Source organism: Myxine glutinosa, chromosome 13, assembly GCF_964187855.1.
Source record: "Myxine glutinosa chromosome 13, kmMyxGlut1.1, whole genome shotgun sequence".
Classification (NCBI taxonomy): Eukaryota; Metazoa; Chordata; class Myxini; order Myxiniformes; family Myxinidae; genus Myxine; species Myxine glutinosa.
In genome coordinates, this window is record NC_136273.1 from 5,616,783 (window position 1) to 5,634,344 (window position 17,562).

Genomic DNA, 17,562 nt, shown 5'->3' on the forward strand with positions numbered 1-17,562 from the left:
GAGCTGACAGCCAGCCCCTTCGGGGTAACCCCGTGGAGCGCATGGTCTGGAGCTAATCGAGCCGGTGTGAGGACGCATCCTCCCCCGCTCCGCCGCCATCCCCTCTGTTGTTGTTGTAATTGTTGTTGTAGTTGTTGTTATTGTTGTTGTTTGGGGAAGAAGATGGGAGGAGGTATGGGAAAGGTCCTAAACTCACTACTGATGCCATATAATCACATTCTGGTGCAACGAAGAGTCATAATTAATGGAAACGAGGCCTTAACTGACATAGATTAAGAATAACTAGGAAGATGTCCGAAAGTTGTCTACGTGTGGTGCGGTGGACCTGGGCACGACATTTAATGGGGGAATAAGGGGAAGGTCGGCTCTACTGATTGTTATTTACATGCAATGGGACTAGGGAATGGGGGACTGGGGAAAGTTGGGGAGTATTGGAAAAAATAGGGGAATATTTACAAGCGGATATGGAGGCCAAATTCCATATTCGCAACAATATATTGTTACAGACGCGGATTAAAGATGTTATTTTACCGAGCGGTTGGTATTACCGCGTCCGAACAGTTACTCCCCGATTAGAACCCGATCCCGCCCAAACGTTGGCCGGATCGCACCGCAGCTGCTCAATGAGGGAAAAGACGAAAACGACGCAATGCAAAGAGGAGAAGGAATAAAACGGGAAGACGTACAGACGAGTAATGGGATTTATTATTTACACAAGCAAAAAGGAGCAATCAAGGTTTATTTACAACACATAAGACGCAGGTGACACAGTGCAAATACTAGCTTATAGTTATACAGACTTAACTTATTCCCAGGACAGAACAAACAAAGACACTGACTCACGCGCACAAGAAGGATGGAATGGAATGAATGTTGGAAGGAGGAATGGGAAGGTTCAGCTGGGGCAGATGGTTCGGGCTTGATCCCGCACGGGACGTCGGCTGGACCTCAACGGCTACCGATGCCACCGCTATCTGGTCCCCGCGGGGTAACGGGTTGAAGCTGCCTGGTGGAGTCAACGCTGCTTGTGGAGCCAAAGCTACTTCTCTGGCTCAGCTCAGGGCGCGTCTGCCGTCTCTGGCGCAACTGCTGGTAATGGCCCTTGGCACCTTCTCTCTCTTGGCCCTGGTGTCTCCTCACCATCGACAACTCAACGCAACCAACGTAACCACTGACCACTCGACGCCACCACTTCTCACCACCGACTTCTTACCACCGCAACCAACGCAACCACTGACCCTCCTCTGACGACCAACTCTCTCTGGCAACCGACTCACTTGCGTCCGCGCCTTTTATAGCGCCTCCGGTGATTAAGCCGCCGGCCTTTTGGACACGCCCATCGGGGTGCTCACCTCGGCCCTGGTTGGTCGCGCGACCCTCTGGCTCCGCCCTTGATGACGACGGGCGGGCACGCCTTTCTTCTCCGATTCGAGCACATGTGGTCAATGGCGGTTATTGGAGGGGAGGTAATTTGGCAATCGAGGCCCGGCAATGACGGAACGGGATGTAAAAGGAATGGGGATTTTGGGGATGGGAATGAAAGGGGATCTATTCTCTTTCACTGGTGCAATGGAGTACTTCAATTAATGGGAGACACAGCCTTACTCTAAAACACAGAATTAGAGATAACTATCAACAGGGGTATTCTATTATTTGGCTGATGTGTATGCTTGTGGACTAATTATGGGATGCCCTTTCACCTTTACACAGCTCCGGAGGTAGGGGGGCGCAGAATAAACAATAATAATAATAGTACAGCACACAATCAAAAAATATACAGTCCTCATTTCCGCAACACTGCACCCTCCTCCTCTTAGGCACGTCCCGGGCCTACAACTTTTATTTTTAGTGTGACACGTAGGTGTAGTTCCCTCTACTTTTAACCTGACCGGCCTTGCACCCCCAGCTCTCTCTGTGCTCTGTCCCCCAAATATTCCTACAGGTCGCACAAGATCTGCCAGCAACCCTCTGATGGTTAAACTGCCGAAATCTCGGCTCTCCGCTCACCTTCACTCTTTCATTCCTCTTTTCTCCCGCCTCTGGAACAAACTCCCTCACTCCCTTCAATCCCACTCCTCCCTCCAGGTCTTTAAAACAGCTGTTCACCACCATCTCTTATCTTCCCCCATCCAAAACCTTGATCTTTTCTACCCCCGCTAATTCACCCCAGATCCACCTTGTTTGAAATTCCAACTTCTTTCCTGGAAGTCCTGGCAGTGTCCATATGTTTTATACCTCTCCCACTGCCCCCTTCCCACGCCCCCCCCCCCCCCCCCAAAGCCCTCGCCCTCTCTCAGATCTCTCGATGTCTCCATGTCTCTCGGTCCCTGCTCTCAAATGTTGTGTTTGTGTCCTTCCCCCTCTCTCCCCATCTTGTCTACCGCTCCCTATGTTATATGTTTTATGTGTCGGTTTGTCTTTCTGTGTGTTCATGTGATTAATGTTCGCTCTTTCACGAGCCTCGATATTGTATACAAAAAAAAAAAAAAAAAAAAAAAAAAAAAAATGAGTGCGACAGTTTTAAAACATAAATAAATGTGTCCCGCTGCTCCATTGCACCCTGCCTAACAGACTTACGCCCACAGTTAACCGAATTGCGGAATGGTCTTCAAACTATACACTGACGGTGGGAAGCATTATTTACAATGACGCTATTTTTATTTACAAAACTAACCCAGGACCTGTGATTGTTCTTTCTGGGGGGGAGACAGTCTGCTCTGCATCAATGCACCATGAAAGCACCCAAAAATGCACCAATACAAGCACCCAAACACCAATCGGTGCAGTCATCACTGTTCAAGTGTTCAATGCATGTTCAATAAAAAATAACCAAACAACCCCTAACCCTGCAGGTGATCTCTTGCTCTTCGGCTCCCTCTGCTGGTTATTATTATTTTCCTGGTGTTGTCATCTTCCCTTGCTGGCGGCCTATTTGCAATAAAAGAATGCACCTAACGTGTCCGTTTTTATTTTATTTATGGCCCACAGGGGCCGACTACGTGTGGTTCACCTGTGGGGCATCGGTGCCCTGTGGCCAAGGTCCGCCAGCAAGATTTCGGGCCCTCATGGCCGGTGCCAGCAGAGGGGCCATGCCCCAACCCATGGGGTCCATAAGTGGTGCTCGGCCACAGACATGTGGTCCATGATGTGGTGCATCGATGCAGACAGCTGGTTCTGGGAATTTCGGGCGCACAATGGCCGACCCACGCACGCTCCCCTCGGCGCCCCACGGCGCACAGGTCATGTGGGAGACAAAAGGGGAAAGACAAATGAGCGAGGGGTAAGGTCACAAGGGTACACATCAATAAGGCAATGCAAGGCGAAATGCGTACGGAGGGCGAAGTGAGAAAGCTCGTCCCTACCGTACGTCGCCCCCCTGTCACCTACACTACCCTTGCCCTTACCCCATATTTACAACAATCTACCCATTTACAAATGCGTCACTACTGTCACGTCTTCCCCATATTTCCCCTATACCAAATTCGTCTCCACAATCCCTCTACTTCAAAATTTCCCATCACCAAATTCATCATCAATCCTCATAAGGAGGAAGAGATGGAACATCAAAGCACAATGTCACACCCACGTCATGATGCGTCTCACAATCCAAACATTTGCACAGTAAAAATAATTAAACATGGCATGGTGCGGAGTACCTGTCACCTCAGGTGAGTGGATGCAGATGGTGCGAGGAGATCCTTCTTCCTAACTATCCTCTAAATGACTTTAACACACTTTACACTACCCGGGGTCTCTCCCTGCCAATCCATTGGCCAACTTACACTCTGGGTTCTAAAAACCAATTCCCATTGACCAAACTGTGGTGCTTCTCAATTTGGGGTCTCACTCCCCCGATTCCTCTCCCGGTGCCTTCGCACAATTTCTGGGCTGCGACGTGTAGCTCTCCCAGCAGGTCTACCCACCTGCACACCTCCACCACTGCAGTTGCCACCCGAGCTTACCTAGCTCCTCACCCTAACCTAACTAACTGGGGAAGGCCCTCTCCTGGCTCTGTCACCCCTTGGTGCCCTCTGGCACTGGGCTACCCGGGTCCGTCCTCCGGATCCTCGGGCCCCATCCACAACAACTACTACCGGCTCCCAGAGCCCACCTGCGGCCTCACCTGGCCGACATCCTCACAGTGGTGGAGCGCCCAACCAACTACACACACTAACAGGCTACACGCCCAGCCATTTCCACAACACTAATGCACCCATCCACAGACCATTCTTTCACCCGCACCACAGATGCCAATATCCAACCACAATTTACCTGTACCCTCTACCTAACACTTACACTACCCGCCCTGGGTATCCGTGATGGGGGTCCACTCTTCCCCCATTCACACCTTCGCACCATCCACTCCACTCCACAATTTCCACCATACTCACTCCACGACCATCCATTCCAATACTCCATTTATTCCACACAGCCACATACACCTGTTGTTGCACACCTGTGCAATCACCTGGTGCCACCTGCACCCTCCCCCTCTTCCTGGACCAGTTGGTCAACACAACACACATCACCATTACTCACTCATACACTGCTCCACACACCTGTTCAGTTGCACACCTGTGCAATCACACCTGTTCAATTCTCAAACACACGGCATCATCTCAGCTAACTACTCCCCTCTGAAACTTGCGCTTCCCAGTCGTCCCTTTAAACTATTGCGCTCCCACGTCATTATCATCCACACTAAACTACCTGCGTCCCCACTACAGGTATCAGTCACTAACTAACCTTAACGTTACCTAATGTCATCTTCGCTAGATCCCTAACAATATAACCTAACCCACCCGGGCTAGTTTCCACTGCCATACACCCCATAAGCTATAGCGCATTTGCCCCACCTCTGTGAGGGATGGTGGATTGGCCATCCCATCACATCGGGGAGGTCCCACTATCAATTTTGCTCACCAAATTTCAACAAATCAAACAATTTGCCATTTATTGCTAATCACCATACCATCGTCAAATTTTGCTTTTTTTCTAATTTCGGGGCCAAAACACTATCCTCATCACCCGTCTACTTATTACATCCTCTCGGTGCGCCAATTCACGTCTACAACCCGGCTTCGTACAGCCGAGCAATGAACGCAGGTCGTTTTGTGCCAGCGGCTGGATACGTCCCGCATTCGGGGCAGGGACGGGGGCTTACCCGGGCCGAGATCCCACGCACCACCTCGGCGTGGAGCCATCCAATGTCCCGATCTCGACCTGCCGGCACGTCTCAATAGAAAGTGGTCGCCATGACGACCCTTCCTATCGGGCTGCCCGCTCCGCCTAGTGGAGCCCGGACGCGGCCGTTCCACGCGAGGCCCAGCGTGGATCGCGCACGGCGGTCCTTTCGAACCCGCCGTGGCTCGGATCCCCGCTGGTTCTCGCGGCACGCGAAGCCCGGCACGCACCGAGGGCCCGATTCGGCTACAAGTCGTTCTAACCTCTAACCCGGTTACCGTCGATGCTTCACCTGCACGCTTACATGCATACGCTACCCCTTTCTTGCTCATACCTCCAGCTGTTCCCATGCTCCTCGTACCTTTCCTTACACACCTCGGTACACTCATTCCGCCCACAGACTTGGTCACACACCTGACCACCGAACACCGTGGCACACATTCGTCGCTCGCACACCTCACCAACACACCTCTTCGCGCCCCCTCCTCTGTCACCTCCTCTGTGACAACCACAGGTGTGCTCTCACCCGCACACCCAACCACGTGCCTCACGACCAATTCCAGCGTGCATTCCCACTCACGCTCTACCATTCCAGGTGTGCATCCTTCCATTCCAGGTGTACATCCTCGCTCACCTGTCACAACCAACTCACGCTCCGTGTCACTCTCACTACTCTCACCTCCATTCTTGACAGCGCACTCACCCTTACTCTCGACAGCACACTCTTTCCTCATGCACCCGTCCGTTACACACCTTTCTCGCGCACACTCTCCCGTTACATCCTCTGTAACACTCACCACCCCGCGCTTCCGTGTACCCCCTCGCACACGCGCTTCGACCAACTCACTCTTGACGGCACACTCACTCCTCGGCGTGCACTTTTTCCTCACACACCCCATGGTCGGACATTCTCGCACACCTCTTTTTTCGCACACCAGACCTGTCGCACACTTCACCAACGGCCTTTCACGAACACCCGGATCCAAACCAATCCCCAAGCCGACTGAAGCTTTCCTCACATCATATACATTGCCACTCACCTCCGTACCTCGTCGTCGCACCTCCTTTGCCACCTGCAAACTCTTTATTTGGTTAGTGAGCATCACATTATGAGTTGAGCACCGACCTTGTACATATTCCATTACTTCCTCCTTTATCTCCCTCTTAGTTTCCCTCCGTCTCTTCTTAATTTCACTCACCTCTTCTTCCACTTCCTCTAATTTTTGTTTAACCTCTTTTATTTCTCGGTGCGTCTCCTCAAGTTCGTCCTCTAAGGCTACCGTGACCGTTTCTATGTGCATCCTCACCTGCCGGTCCTTTGTCTCCATTATCTCTGTCACCTCGTCCACCCTCATTGTCAGTTCCTCACGTACCATCTGACATTGCCTCTGTGTCGCTATTAAGTCATTTTTAATTTCTTTTTGTGTCGCCTTTAACCCTCCTAGTACCGCAGTGTTCTTTTGAACCTGCTCCACTAGTTCTTTTTGTCCCTCCGTCAGCTGTTCCACCTCCTCCGTCAGATCTTCTATTCCCCCTTGTAACTTTGCCGTATTATTTCTCACTTCTTTCTCCATACGCTTCTCACCTCGCTTTACCTCCCCGCGTAGCCCCGAGACCTCCTCACTTACACCTCGTCGTATCTCCTCCATCTCTTTTGTAGATGCCGCCCTCATCTGTCCCAATTCATCCCTCTGAGCATCCAATTTGGTTTCTACCCCGATTTTTACCTCCTCTATCTGGTTCCCCATTCGTTTGATTTCCCGGGCAGATTGTTCCCCTATTTCCCGCAATTTGTCCTCCATCCTATTTTCTAACCCCATTAACCCATTTTGCACCTCTTTTATCCCGTTGTCTAACTCCTCAAAATTATTGTCTAACTTCCCAAATTTCTTGTCTAATTCCCCGATTTGATTTCCTAGTCGCTCCCCCATTCTGTTTTCCATTCCCTCCATTTCCCTGGCTCTTTTTTCGTTGTCGCACTTCGACTGTGCCATGTATTCGCTAAACCGTGCCATGAACTGCTGCATGTTAAAGCCCGCTGATACAGCGGGCTCGGCTACCGCGCACTCGTGCGAGGCGCCTCTTTGCGCGCCTGAAACCTCGTGCGCGAGAGCGCCATTTTGTGCGTCTGATACACCCTCAACCACCTCATTGCTCTCCTCCTCCCTTTCCTCCACATACATTTCCCCGAGGTCCTGGGTCGATTCTACCCCGTCTATCTCTCCCATCGGCATCCCGTCGCCTTGACCAGCCATGGCGCGATTTCAAAATTCGGGTTTTGCTTTAAAACAAAACAAATTTCGTCCGCTCCAAATTTTGACCAAATTTTTTTCTAGATGTTTTAAAAATTTGGTTCGGGCCCCGAATCTCACTCCCAGACACCAATTGTTACAGACGCGGATTAAAGATGTTATTTTACCGAGCGGTTGGTATTACCGCGTCCGAACAGTTACTCCCCGATTAGAACCCGATCCCGCCCAAACGTTGGCCGGATCGCACCGCAGCTGCTCAATGAGGGAAAAGACGAAAACGACGCAATGCAAAGAGGAGAAGGAATAAAACGGGAAGACGTACAGACGAGTAATGGGATTTATTATTTACACAAGCAAAAAGGAGCAATCAAGGTTTATTTACAACACATAAGACGCAGGTGACACAGTGCAAATACTAGCTTATAGTTATACAGACTTAACTTATTCCCAGGACAGAACAAACAAAGACACTGACTCACGCGCACAAGAAGGATGGAATGGAATGAATGTTGGAAGGAGGAATGGGAAGGTTCAGCTGGGGCAGATGGTTCGGGCTTGATCCCGCACGGGACGTCGGCTGGACCTCGACGGCCACCGATGCCACCGCTATCTGGTCCCCGCGGGGTAACGAGTTGAAGCTGCCTGGTGGAGTCAACGCTGCTTGTGGAGCCAAAGCTGCTTCTCTGGCTCAGCTCAGGGCGCGTCTGCCGTCTCTGGCGCAACTGCTGGTAATGGCCCTTGGCACCTTCTCTCTCTTGGCCCTGGTGTCTCCTCACCATCGACAACTCAACGCAACCACTGACCACTCGACGCCACCACTTCTCACCACCGACTTCTTACCACCGCAACCAACGCAACCACTGACCCTCCTCTGACGACCAACTCTCTCTGGCAACCGACTCACTTGCGTCCGCGCCTTTTATAGCGCCTCCGGCGATTAAGCCGCCGGCCTTTTGGACACGCCCATCGGGGTGCTCACCTCGGCCCTGGTTGGTCGCGCGACCCTCTGGCTCCGCCCTTGATGACGACGGGCGGGCACGCCTTTCTTCTCCGATTCGAGCACATGTGGTCAATGGCGGTTATTGGAGGGGAGGTAATTTGGCAATCGAGGCCCGGCAATGACGGAACGGGATGTAAAAGGAATGGGGATTTTGGGGATGGGAATGAAAGGGGATCTATTCTCTTTCACTGGTGCAATGGAGTACTTCAATTAATGGGAGACACAGCCTTACTCTAAAACACAGAATAAGAGATAACTATCAACAGGGGTATTCTATTATTTGGCTGATGTGTATGCTTGTGGACTAATTATGGGATGCCCTTTCACCTTTACACAGCTCCGGAGGTAGGGGGGGCGCAGAATAAACAATAATAATAATAGTACAGCACACAATCAAAAAATATACAGTCCTCATCTCCGCAACAATATATATAGATGATGGTTGATACCGTCGACCGTGGCAGCCCTAAGGCATGCGCTATCACCGACACTTTTTCACCTTTTTTATACCTTTTAATCAGATTTAACTTATCTTCCATCGTAACCACATTACGCTTGGAAACACTAGCACTATCCTTCTTAGGACCCATGGCTAACACAGACACAGTAAAGGAATAATCACAAAAATAACAGCGAAAGGCAAAGCAAGCACTCGACCGCAGCACAGGACAAAATGCATATGGCGTCGCCTTTGTTTTGAATGAGAACCAGCAGCTACGCGGTCGCGTACGTATACTGTACGTACATTTAAAAAATATTTTTAATGTGCTTTTTATTGTATTTTAAATTGTTTTTTTAGCTTCTTTTATTGTTAATTTTTATGTACTATTTCATTTATTTTAAATATATTTTTAAGGAAATTTTTTTTTTTCACGTCCTCCTATTATGATGTAGGAGTGACGGAAAGTCGCACATAATGACGTTCGCTGAACTGAAATTTACTCTAGAAGAGTGGCGTAAAGTCGATTTGACGTAGGTAGAAATGGCATAAAACAGGGTATTGCTGTATTTGTATTGTGTATGAAATTCCCATCCATCCACACAATTTCTCTTCTCTGCTCCATTAAACAAGGCAATACTGTACTTTGCCCCTCACTAATTTGAGTGTGCATCTTGAGTTTTCATGCAGCTGTTGCCATCAGAAGGATGAGTCAGAACAGCAAAATAACTTCACTGCACTAACCCTCACTTCCCCCCTTTCCACATACAGTGCTATACTTTATCGCAGTACATGTACTATATTATAGTCTAAATCCTTTATATTATTGTTAATTTATAATATGCTAAGTGATATGCTTTCTGCTGTTGTCATTGTGATTAAATAGGTACACAGATACACAGGTATATGTGTTAGTTGTGGTGTCTGTTATACACAGATACACAGGTATCTGTTAGATACACAGGAATCGCAATATATTGTTGCGGATCCCAGGTTTGTCGACGTACTAAGGGGAGTTTATTACCCCGCTCCCCCTCAAACTCCGGGTCCACGCAGGCCGCCGTCCGCGACTAAACTCGTGATTGATGGGTGGCTAAGCAACTCCGATCGCCAACCTCCCAGCCACGTGCCGAAGAGTTTGCTGCTCAATTGATCCCAAATACCTTCAAGACACGCGGCCGAAGAGCTCGGGGATCGAACCCTCGCTTTCACACACCTTATTGCGTGCTGAGCGGTGTGGAAAGTGGCATTACCTGACGTCATTTATGGGCCCGATTCAAGCCAAATTCGGTCTCGGAGGGTGCTAGGCCAATGGAGAAAAGACGTACCCGAGCAGTTTTGAAAGTAACAACAAAAATGTACAGCCTTTTATTTAGAAGGCAAAGAGAAAAAGAGACGAAGATGCAACCTTATTAATCCTTACCTAATAATCCCCAAAGGGCGACACACACACGCACACGCACACGCACACACACACACACACACACAATGACACACACACTTACACACACACACACACAATGACACACACACACACACACACACACAATGACACACACACACACACACACACAATGACACACACACACACACACACACACACACAATGACACACACACACACACACACACAATGACACACACACACAATGACACACTGGTTATTCTCAGAAATTTGCAGGGAGTGACTCGAGGTTGGCTGCAGCTGTGCGCATCGCGCAGTTCGATACTCGATCCGGACGTGCAGCTGGTGAAGTAAGGTCCGAAGGACGAACCGCCGCCTCAAAGTCAGCACGAATGACGAACTTCAACACAGGTCGGACGAGCTTCAACGCAGGTTGGACGACCAGCTTCAAGATGCGTCGTGGGAGGGGCCAACGCTTGCAGGTCAGCCGGATCAGAGCAAGGGATCGGCAAAGAGCGATGGTTCAACACTTGCAGGTCGGATCAGAGAGGGGCGTCATTGAAGAAAAGAGAGAGAGGGGAAAGCGACGAGCCCTGGGTTATATTGGACCCGAAAAGCTTCCTAGAATGTTCCACAGCCTCCCATTGGCTGAGGCTGGTCACATGCGGGAATTCAGTCCTTCCTCCCCCTTGGAAGGTTTCATTCCTCCTTCCCACTTTCATTTGGGGAGGTTTCACAACCCACCATTGGTCGCTTGCTGGTGACGTGTCCACGACCCCTCATTGGTCACGTGGGCTTCGCTTTTGGCCACGCCTTCCTGCACATCAAAATGTCTTCCCTCACCCACACGAAGGTTTGAAATCCTGCCTACCTTCAACGCATATTGGTGTGGATTACTACACAATGGGAAGGGGCTAATCTTTACATTCAATAAGAAATAACTAACTACTGCAGGCTACATGTTGTCATGCAATTAACTATAGGGGGTTTGCCTTTATGGCAAAACCGCAACAATATAGTTGTGGTTAAGATTAAAGTTGTTGCTGATATTGGCTTGAAAGGTGTAGCTCTGGGGTTGTCTGTATTATTGTATTTGTGCTGTACTCCAGTTGGGGCTGTGGTCTCCAGTTAATTTGGTCTGGGGGTCAGTAACTAAATAAATAATTTTTTTAAACCGTGCATACATCTTGCTAATTCAAATATGCTCTGGACCGTATCAATTTGAGGTGTTGTGAATCCACTGATACATTTATTTTGACCCGAAAACTTCACAGAATAAATGTCACAAACCCTCTCCGACATTCTCTCGACCCTGTTGATAAAACATGCCTGTGTATGTTGCAATTTACTGTCATGCTTTGCTTTCTGTCCTCAGGGCCCGGGGGTGAGCTTGCAGGAAAAACTTTTCGTGCCAGTCAAGGAGTTTCCTGATGTACGTTACTCGGTCCACAACCTCATTTCAGGGGAAAATGGTGGACTGTTCAATTTGCATCACTTTATCATGTCTGACATCTCGTACAGAACGTCCCTTTGAGAATTGAAAGTTTGAGCTAACCGGTGAAATGTCAAACGTGATACATTCAAATAGAGATCGGACCTGGGTGAAGAGTAGCGGAGTTAAGTACATGTCAGTTTGGCGTGAACATAAATTCGCTTGAGAGATTTTGATTGATTATTCATCTCGTATCCTTGCTGTGGATGGAACAGCGTGCATAATAATCACTTCATGAGATGTTTTAGTTTTGATTGGTCATGGGATTAAATACTTTTTAAATATGCAGCACAGGTCAAAGTGTGAACATTCTTTTTGGTGATGCAACTATCTTGGGAAATTTTTAAGTGGGATCATTACATCTTAATCGTTCTTGACGCAGTGAATGTACAATATTGTAAATGTACAAGAAGTAAAGGTTTATTTGCTCCTCTTAAAGGTTGAACTGATTGCAGATGCAACACTGGACAAAGCCTTTGTTGCACAATTAGCATATCCCATCGCTGATATAATTTCCGCTCTCGTGTGAAGACTGCATATTTTTGGATCACTATTCTGATTAGGATTGTTAGTAATTTGGGGAACTTGTGCTGGTGGAAGGAGCTGCTCCAGAATGTTTCTTGGAAGAAGATCTTGTACACAGTGTTGCATTTCAGTGGATTAGACTTTAACCACCTCTAACTTCAAAAACAATTGTGAAGTGCATTGCATGTCAGTTATGATGCATTGTTTTGGTGATAATTTCGCACATGCACACGAGTTGAATGTATAACAGCACTTTTTTCTGAATGGAAAAACTCCCAAAGGCAATACAATTTTACAATCTTGAATTTGGACCTCCTGGGGCATATTGTTCTGAAGCCCCACCCATTTCCTTTGTACAGTTCAACTTTGTCGGTCGAATCCTCGGGCCGAGAGGACTCACGGCCAAGCAGCTTGAAACTGAGACTGGCTGTAAAATCATGGTGCGAGGGCGGGGTTCGATGAGGGACAAGAAAAAGGTTGGTCTTCTGGCCTGCTTTCACTAGCTCGTCTGTTCTCTTCCATTTGTATTGCTGTTCATGCAGTTTTGAATGCGTATCATTTTGTTCCCTCCCCCATTTTCTTATTCTTATTTTTTTTACGCACATCCATCAGGAGGAGCAAAACCATGGCAAGCCAAACTGGGAGCATCTTAATGAGGACCTCCATGTGCTCGTCTCTGTGGAAGATACCAGAAACCGTGCAGACATACGGCTTGCCCGTGCTGTTGCAGAAGTTCGACAGCTTCTCGTACCGTCTGTAAGTTGGTACTTCTCAAAAGGGCTTCTTCTAGATTTGATCAAGATAACGTAAAAAAAAGTTATTATACAAAATCGAGGCTCATGAAGCTAGAACATCATAACAGAACAAAAGGGACAGTAGAAAGAGAGGGGAAACACCAACAGCAGGGTTTAGGAACAAAATTAAGGGAGACTTGGGAAATTGAGGGGGGAGGTGGGGGGCAATGAGGGCATGTGGTGTCAAGATGGATACAGAAGCCAACTCTCCAGAAGAATAAACTGGAAACTTGGAAAGAGGAGGGCTTGGAGCTTGGTGGATTTGATTGGGGTTGAAAGAACATTGTTTCGGATGGGGGATGATATGAGTTTTGTCTTGAAGACCTATGACGGAGAATGAAGAGATTGTGGATGTTGGTTTCACCCCGGTGGGATAAAACGAACGAATATGTGGAGGTGAGCAGTGATTCTGAATTTTGGGGGTTTCACCCAGAAGGGGGTTGATGGTGGACCATGTGTGCTCTGCTGAAACCCGGGGAGTGGGTGTGAGTGGATACAACAACACAACATGCATTTTAAGGCCATTTTCCCTGCTAGAGCGGGGGTTAGCCTTGCGGTCCCCATGACAATCTTCTCCATTTTGCCCTATTTTCTGCATCTCTCCTTGTTAACCCCCTTGCCCGCATTTCTTCTTCCACCATCTTTAGCCAAGTCTTTCTCGGTCTTCCCCATCCTCCACTTCCTTCTACATTCATTTCCATCACTCTTCTCAACCATTCACTTTCATCCTTCCTCAACACATGACCAAACCATCTCAACTTGTTCCTCTTCAAAGCATCCATCACAGGCTCTATTCCCATCATCTTTCGCAATTCATCATTTGTCTTCCTCTCTCTCAACGATACTCCGCACATCCACCGAACCATTCGCATTTTCACCCTTTCCAGCCTTCGTTGCTACTCTACATTCATGACCCATGTCTCGCTCCCATAAATCATAACACTTCTCACACATGCAGCATACACCTTTCCCTTCAGCTTCAACGACACTCCCCTCCTCATCGGCACTCCACTCAGTTCCCGAAACTTCTTCCATGCACATCTCACTCCAGCAACCGTTGCCGAGTCTGATCCACCTTCTCCATTCAGCATGTCTCCGAGGTAGCAAAATGTTTTCACATCTTCCAGCTTCACGCCGTCTCCAAGATCCAATTCAACATTTCCTCCAAGATCCAATTCTGCAGCTCCCTCTGTGCACACCTTACATTTGAACGTAGCTGCCACACTGGTTAATGACCCTCTCAGACCACTACATTTTTGATGAACCCACTCAGCGCACATTGTACATTGAATGGAGTTCACTCCGACACCCTTCCTACACACAGCACATGGCCACTTCCCAGTTCTTTCCACCTCACCACATGCTTTACCACTTGCCATCACCTTCGTCTTTCCTCTATTCACCTTCAGACCTTTTGTCTCCATACATTCCTTCCACTTGTTCATCTTTTCCTTCAGTCCATCCATACTTCCCGCAATCAACACCAGATCATCTGCATACAAAAACTCCCACGGTAAACCCTCCTTTACGTTCTGAGCCAGCACCTCCATCACAGCTACAAATAGTAGTGGGCTAAGTACCGACCCCTGATGCACTCCCACCTTCACCTCAAACTCACCACTGTTCCCGTCCTTCGTCCTTACAGCTGTGCGCGCTCTTTTGTACATTACCATCACTACTCTGATCAACCATTCCTCCACTCCTAACTTCCTCAATGCCCATGTCAATACTTCGCGTGGAACCCTATCGAATGCTTTCTCCAGATCAACAAACCCAAGAAACAACTTCTTCCTCTTCTCCATGTACTTCTCCTGCAACTGCCTCACAATAAAGAGCGCGTCTGTCATTCCTCTTCCTGGCATAAATCCAAACTGCATTTCGTCGATCTTCACTTACTTCCTTATCCTCCTCTCCAACACCCTTTCCAATACCTTCATTCCATGCTCCAATAACTTTATCGCTCGGTACGAGCCACACTCCAGAGGGTCACCTTTCCCCTTGTATAGAGGGACAAGGGTAAGATTACAAATCTCTGTCATTCTCTTCACACCCGAACTTCCTGCTGCCTTCAATATATCTCCCACAACTCCTGTCGGCCCTCCCGCTTTTCTACTCTTCATTGCTTTTATCGCTTCCTCAACTTCCTTCTCAGTTATCTTCTCTGCCGGTCCTAAAACTGGGTTACTCTCTATGTTGCCATCCCATTCATTCTCTGTATTCAACAGCATTTCCATATATCTTTTCCATCTGGGTCCACAACGATTTGTCCCACTTCATCCTTCAAGCAACTCACCCCCATCACATCACACCTCTCTTTCGCTATCTGCTTTGCAATCCTGAATACTGCTCTCTGACCCTCTTCCAAATCCAAGCGTTCTCCGAACATTTTCCTTCATGCCTCTTGCGCCTTTGCTACCTCTTTCTTTGCAGCCTTCTTGGCTGCCTTATAACTTTCATGCTCTGCTTTTTCTGCTCCCGTACCCTTCGCCTTCTGCCACTCCTTGAACTTCTTCCTCTTCTCGTCAATCCTCTTTCCAACTTCATCATCCCACCACCATGTTTCCGAGTGCCTCGGTGGTCCTTTTGTCCACCCACATACCTCACCAACGGCTCCCAACAGTATCTTTCATTGACATCCAACCACGTTCAAGCTCAACCACATCATCCTCTACCCTACTCAGCCTCTCTTTTAATGCCTCCCTTACTGTCACCTCTTTCAACCTCCACACCTTCATTCTCGGTTGGTACTTCACCCGCCGAGCTCTCCTCGCACCTTTCACCCTTATGTCGCAGACAACCAAGTGGTGCTGTGAAACAGCCTCCTCCCCTGGGATCACCTTTGTGTCCTGGAGGTGCCCCCTATCTCGCCTACGCACCATCAGGTAGTCAACGGTTGTCGTCGACCCACCTGACGTGTATGTAACAACCTTATTATCCTCTTTCTGGAACTGAGTATTACAAATCAACAAATCAGCTCCAGCAGCAAACTCCAAAATCCTTTCACCTTCTCCATTTCTCACACCATATCCGTAACCCCCATGAACTCCCTCAAAACCGTCCATACTCCTTCCCACATGTCCATTTAGGTCTCCTCCTACCACAACAACTTCCTCATTTTCATGTTTTCCATCAGCTTCTCTATCGCACACTAGAACTTGTCCTTCTCTTCATCGCTCCGACCAACCTGCGGAAGATATCCCGAGATGACGTTCACCAAGAGCTTTCCAATCATCATTTTCACCATCAACCTATCACTCACTCTAGTCACACTCACCACACTGTCTACAAACTCTTCAGAAAACAGGACACCAACACCATTCACTTCCCTCCGGGCACCCTTGCCACACAAACTTGTATTTCTGTCCCTGCCTACCCTTCACCATTCTCACACCACTTCCCTTCCATCTCGTCTCTTGCACACAACATATGTCCACTCTTCTTCTGACCAATACTTCCACCACTTCTCCTGATCTCCCTGTCATTGTCCCTACATTCCATGTCCCAAACCTCAGAAACCGATCTCCACTTCGGGCTGTACCCTGCCCATATGTAGTTGTAATTGTCATCGTTCTCTTTTTGAGGCAATGTTTTTATGGCCGGATGCCCTTCCTGACGCCAACCCTCTGTCGCCTCTTACGACACGCAGCGATACGGTGTACCTATTCTAACCAGGGTACACACCGGGAAGTGGATGAAGTGAGTGGATGAATGAGTGGATGAAGCAGGAAAACAGCAAAGGGTGTGATATCAGAAAGGTTTTTTTTTTTTTTTTTTTGTATACAAGATCGAGGCTCGTGAAAGAGCTAACATTAATCACACAAAAAGACAAACCGACACACAAAACACAAAAAACAAGGGGAGCGGCAGACAAGATGGGGAGAGAGGGGGAAGGACACAAAAGAGAGGGGGAAGAGGGGGAAGGACACAAACACAACATTTGAGAGCAGGGACATCGGGAGGACTTGGGGGGAGGTGGGAGAGGAATAAAACATATGAACACTGCAAGGACTCTGGGGTGAATTACCGGGGGTAGAAAAGATCAAGGTTTTCGATGGGGGAAGATAAGAGATGGTGGTGAACAGCTGTTTTAAAGACCTGGAGGGAGGAGTGGGATTGAAGGGAGTGGGGGAGTTTGTTCCAGAGGCGGGAGAAAAGGGGAATGAAAGAGTGAAGGTGAGCAGAGAGCCTAGACTTTGGCAGTTTAACCATAAGAGGGTTGCAGGCAGATCTTGTGCGACCTGAAGGAATATTGGGGGGACAGAGCACAGAGAGAGCTGGGGGAGCAAGGCCGGAGAGGAGTCGGTAGAAGACAGAAAGACCACCAACCTGCCTGCGGTGAGTGAGTGAAAGGCCCTCGGTGTTGACTACATCACAGGAGATTCCAATGATTCTGAAAGCTTTGGCCTCAACAGCGTGAAGCCGAGCAAGGTGTGAGGCAGGAGCACCAGCCCAGAGGGGGGAACAGTATTCCA

The 17,562-nt window shown here is 48.5% G+C and overlaps 1 protein-coding gene across 4 annotated transcripts in view; it reads left to right on the forward strand.

Annotated features, from left to right (window-relative positions):
* Window positions 1-17,562, forward strand: part of LOC137438527 (KH domain-containing RNA-binding protein QKI-like) — a 51,561-nt gene that overhangs the window by 18,954 nt on the left and 15,045 nt on the right. For all 4 annotated transcript variants that reach the window (XR_013621144.1, XR_010986736.2, XM_078766965.1 and 1 more), the window contains exons 3-5: window positions 11,655-11,711; window positions 12,656-12,772; window positions 12,909-13,052. Coding sequence is in view for 2 of the 4 variants with exons in the window: in XM_078766965.1 (XP_078623091.1) it covers window positions 11,655-11,711; window positions 12,656-12,772; window positions 12,909-13,052 (318 nt within the window). In the remaining 2 variants the exon portion in view is untranslated. The remainder of the gene's footprint in view (window positions 1-11,654; window positions 11,712-12,655; window positions 12,773-12,908; window positions 13,053-17,562) is intronic.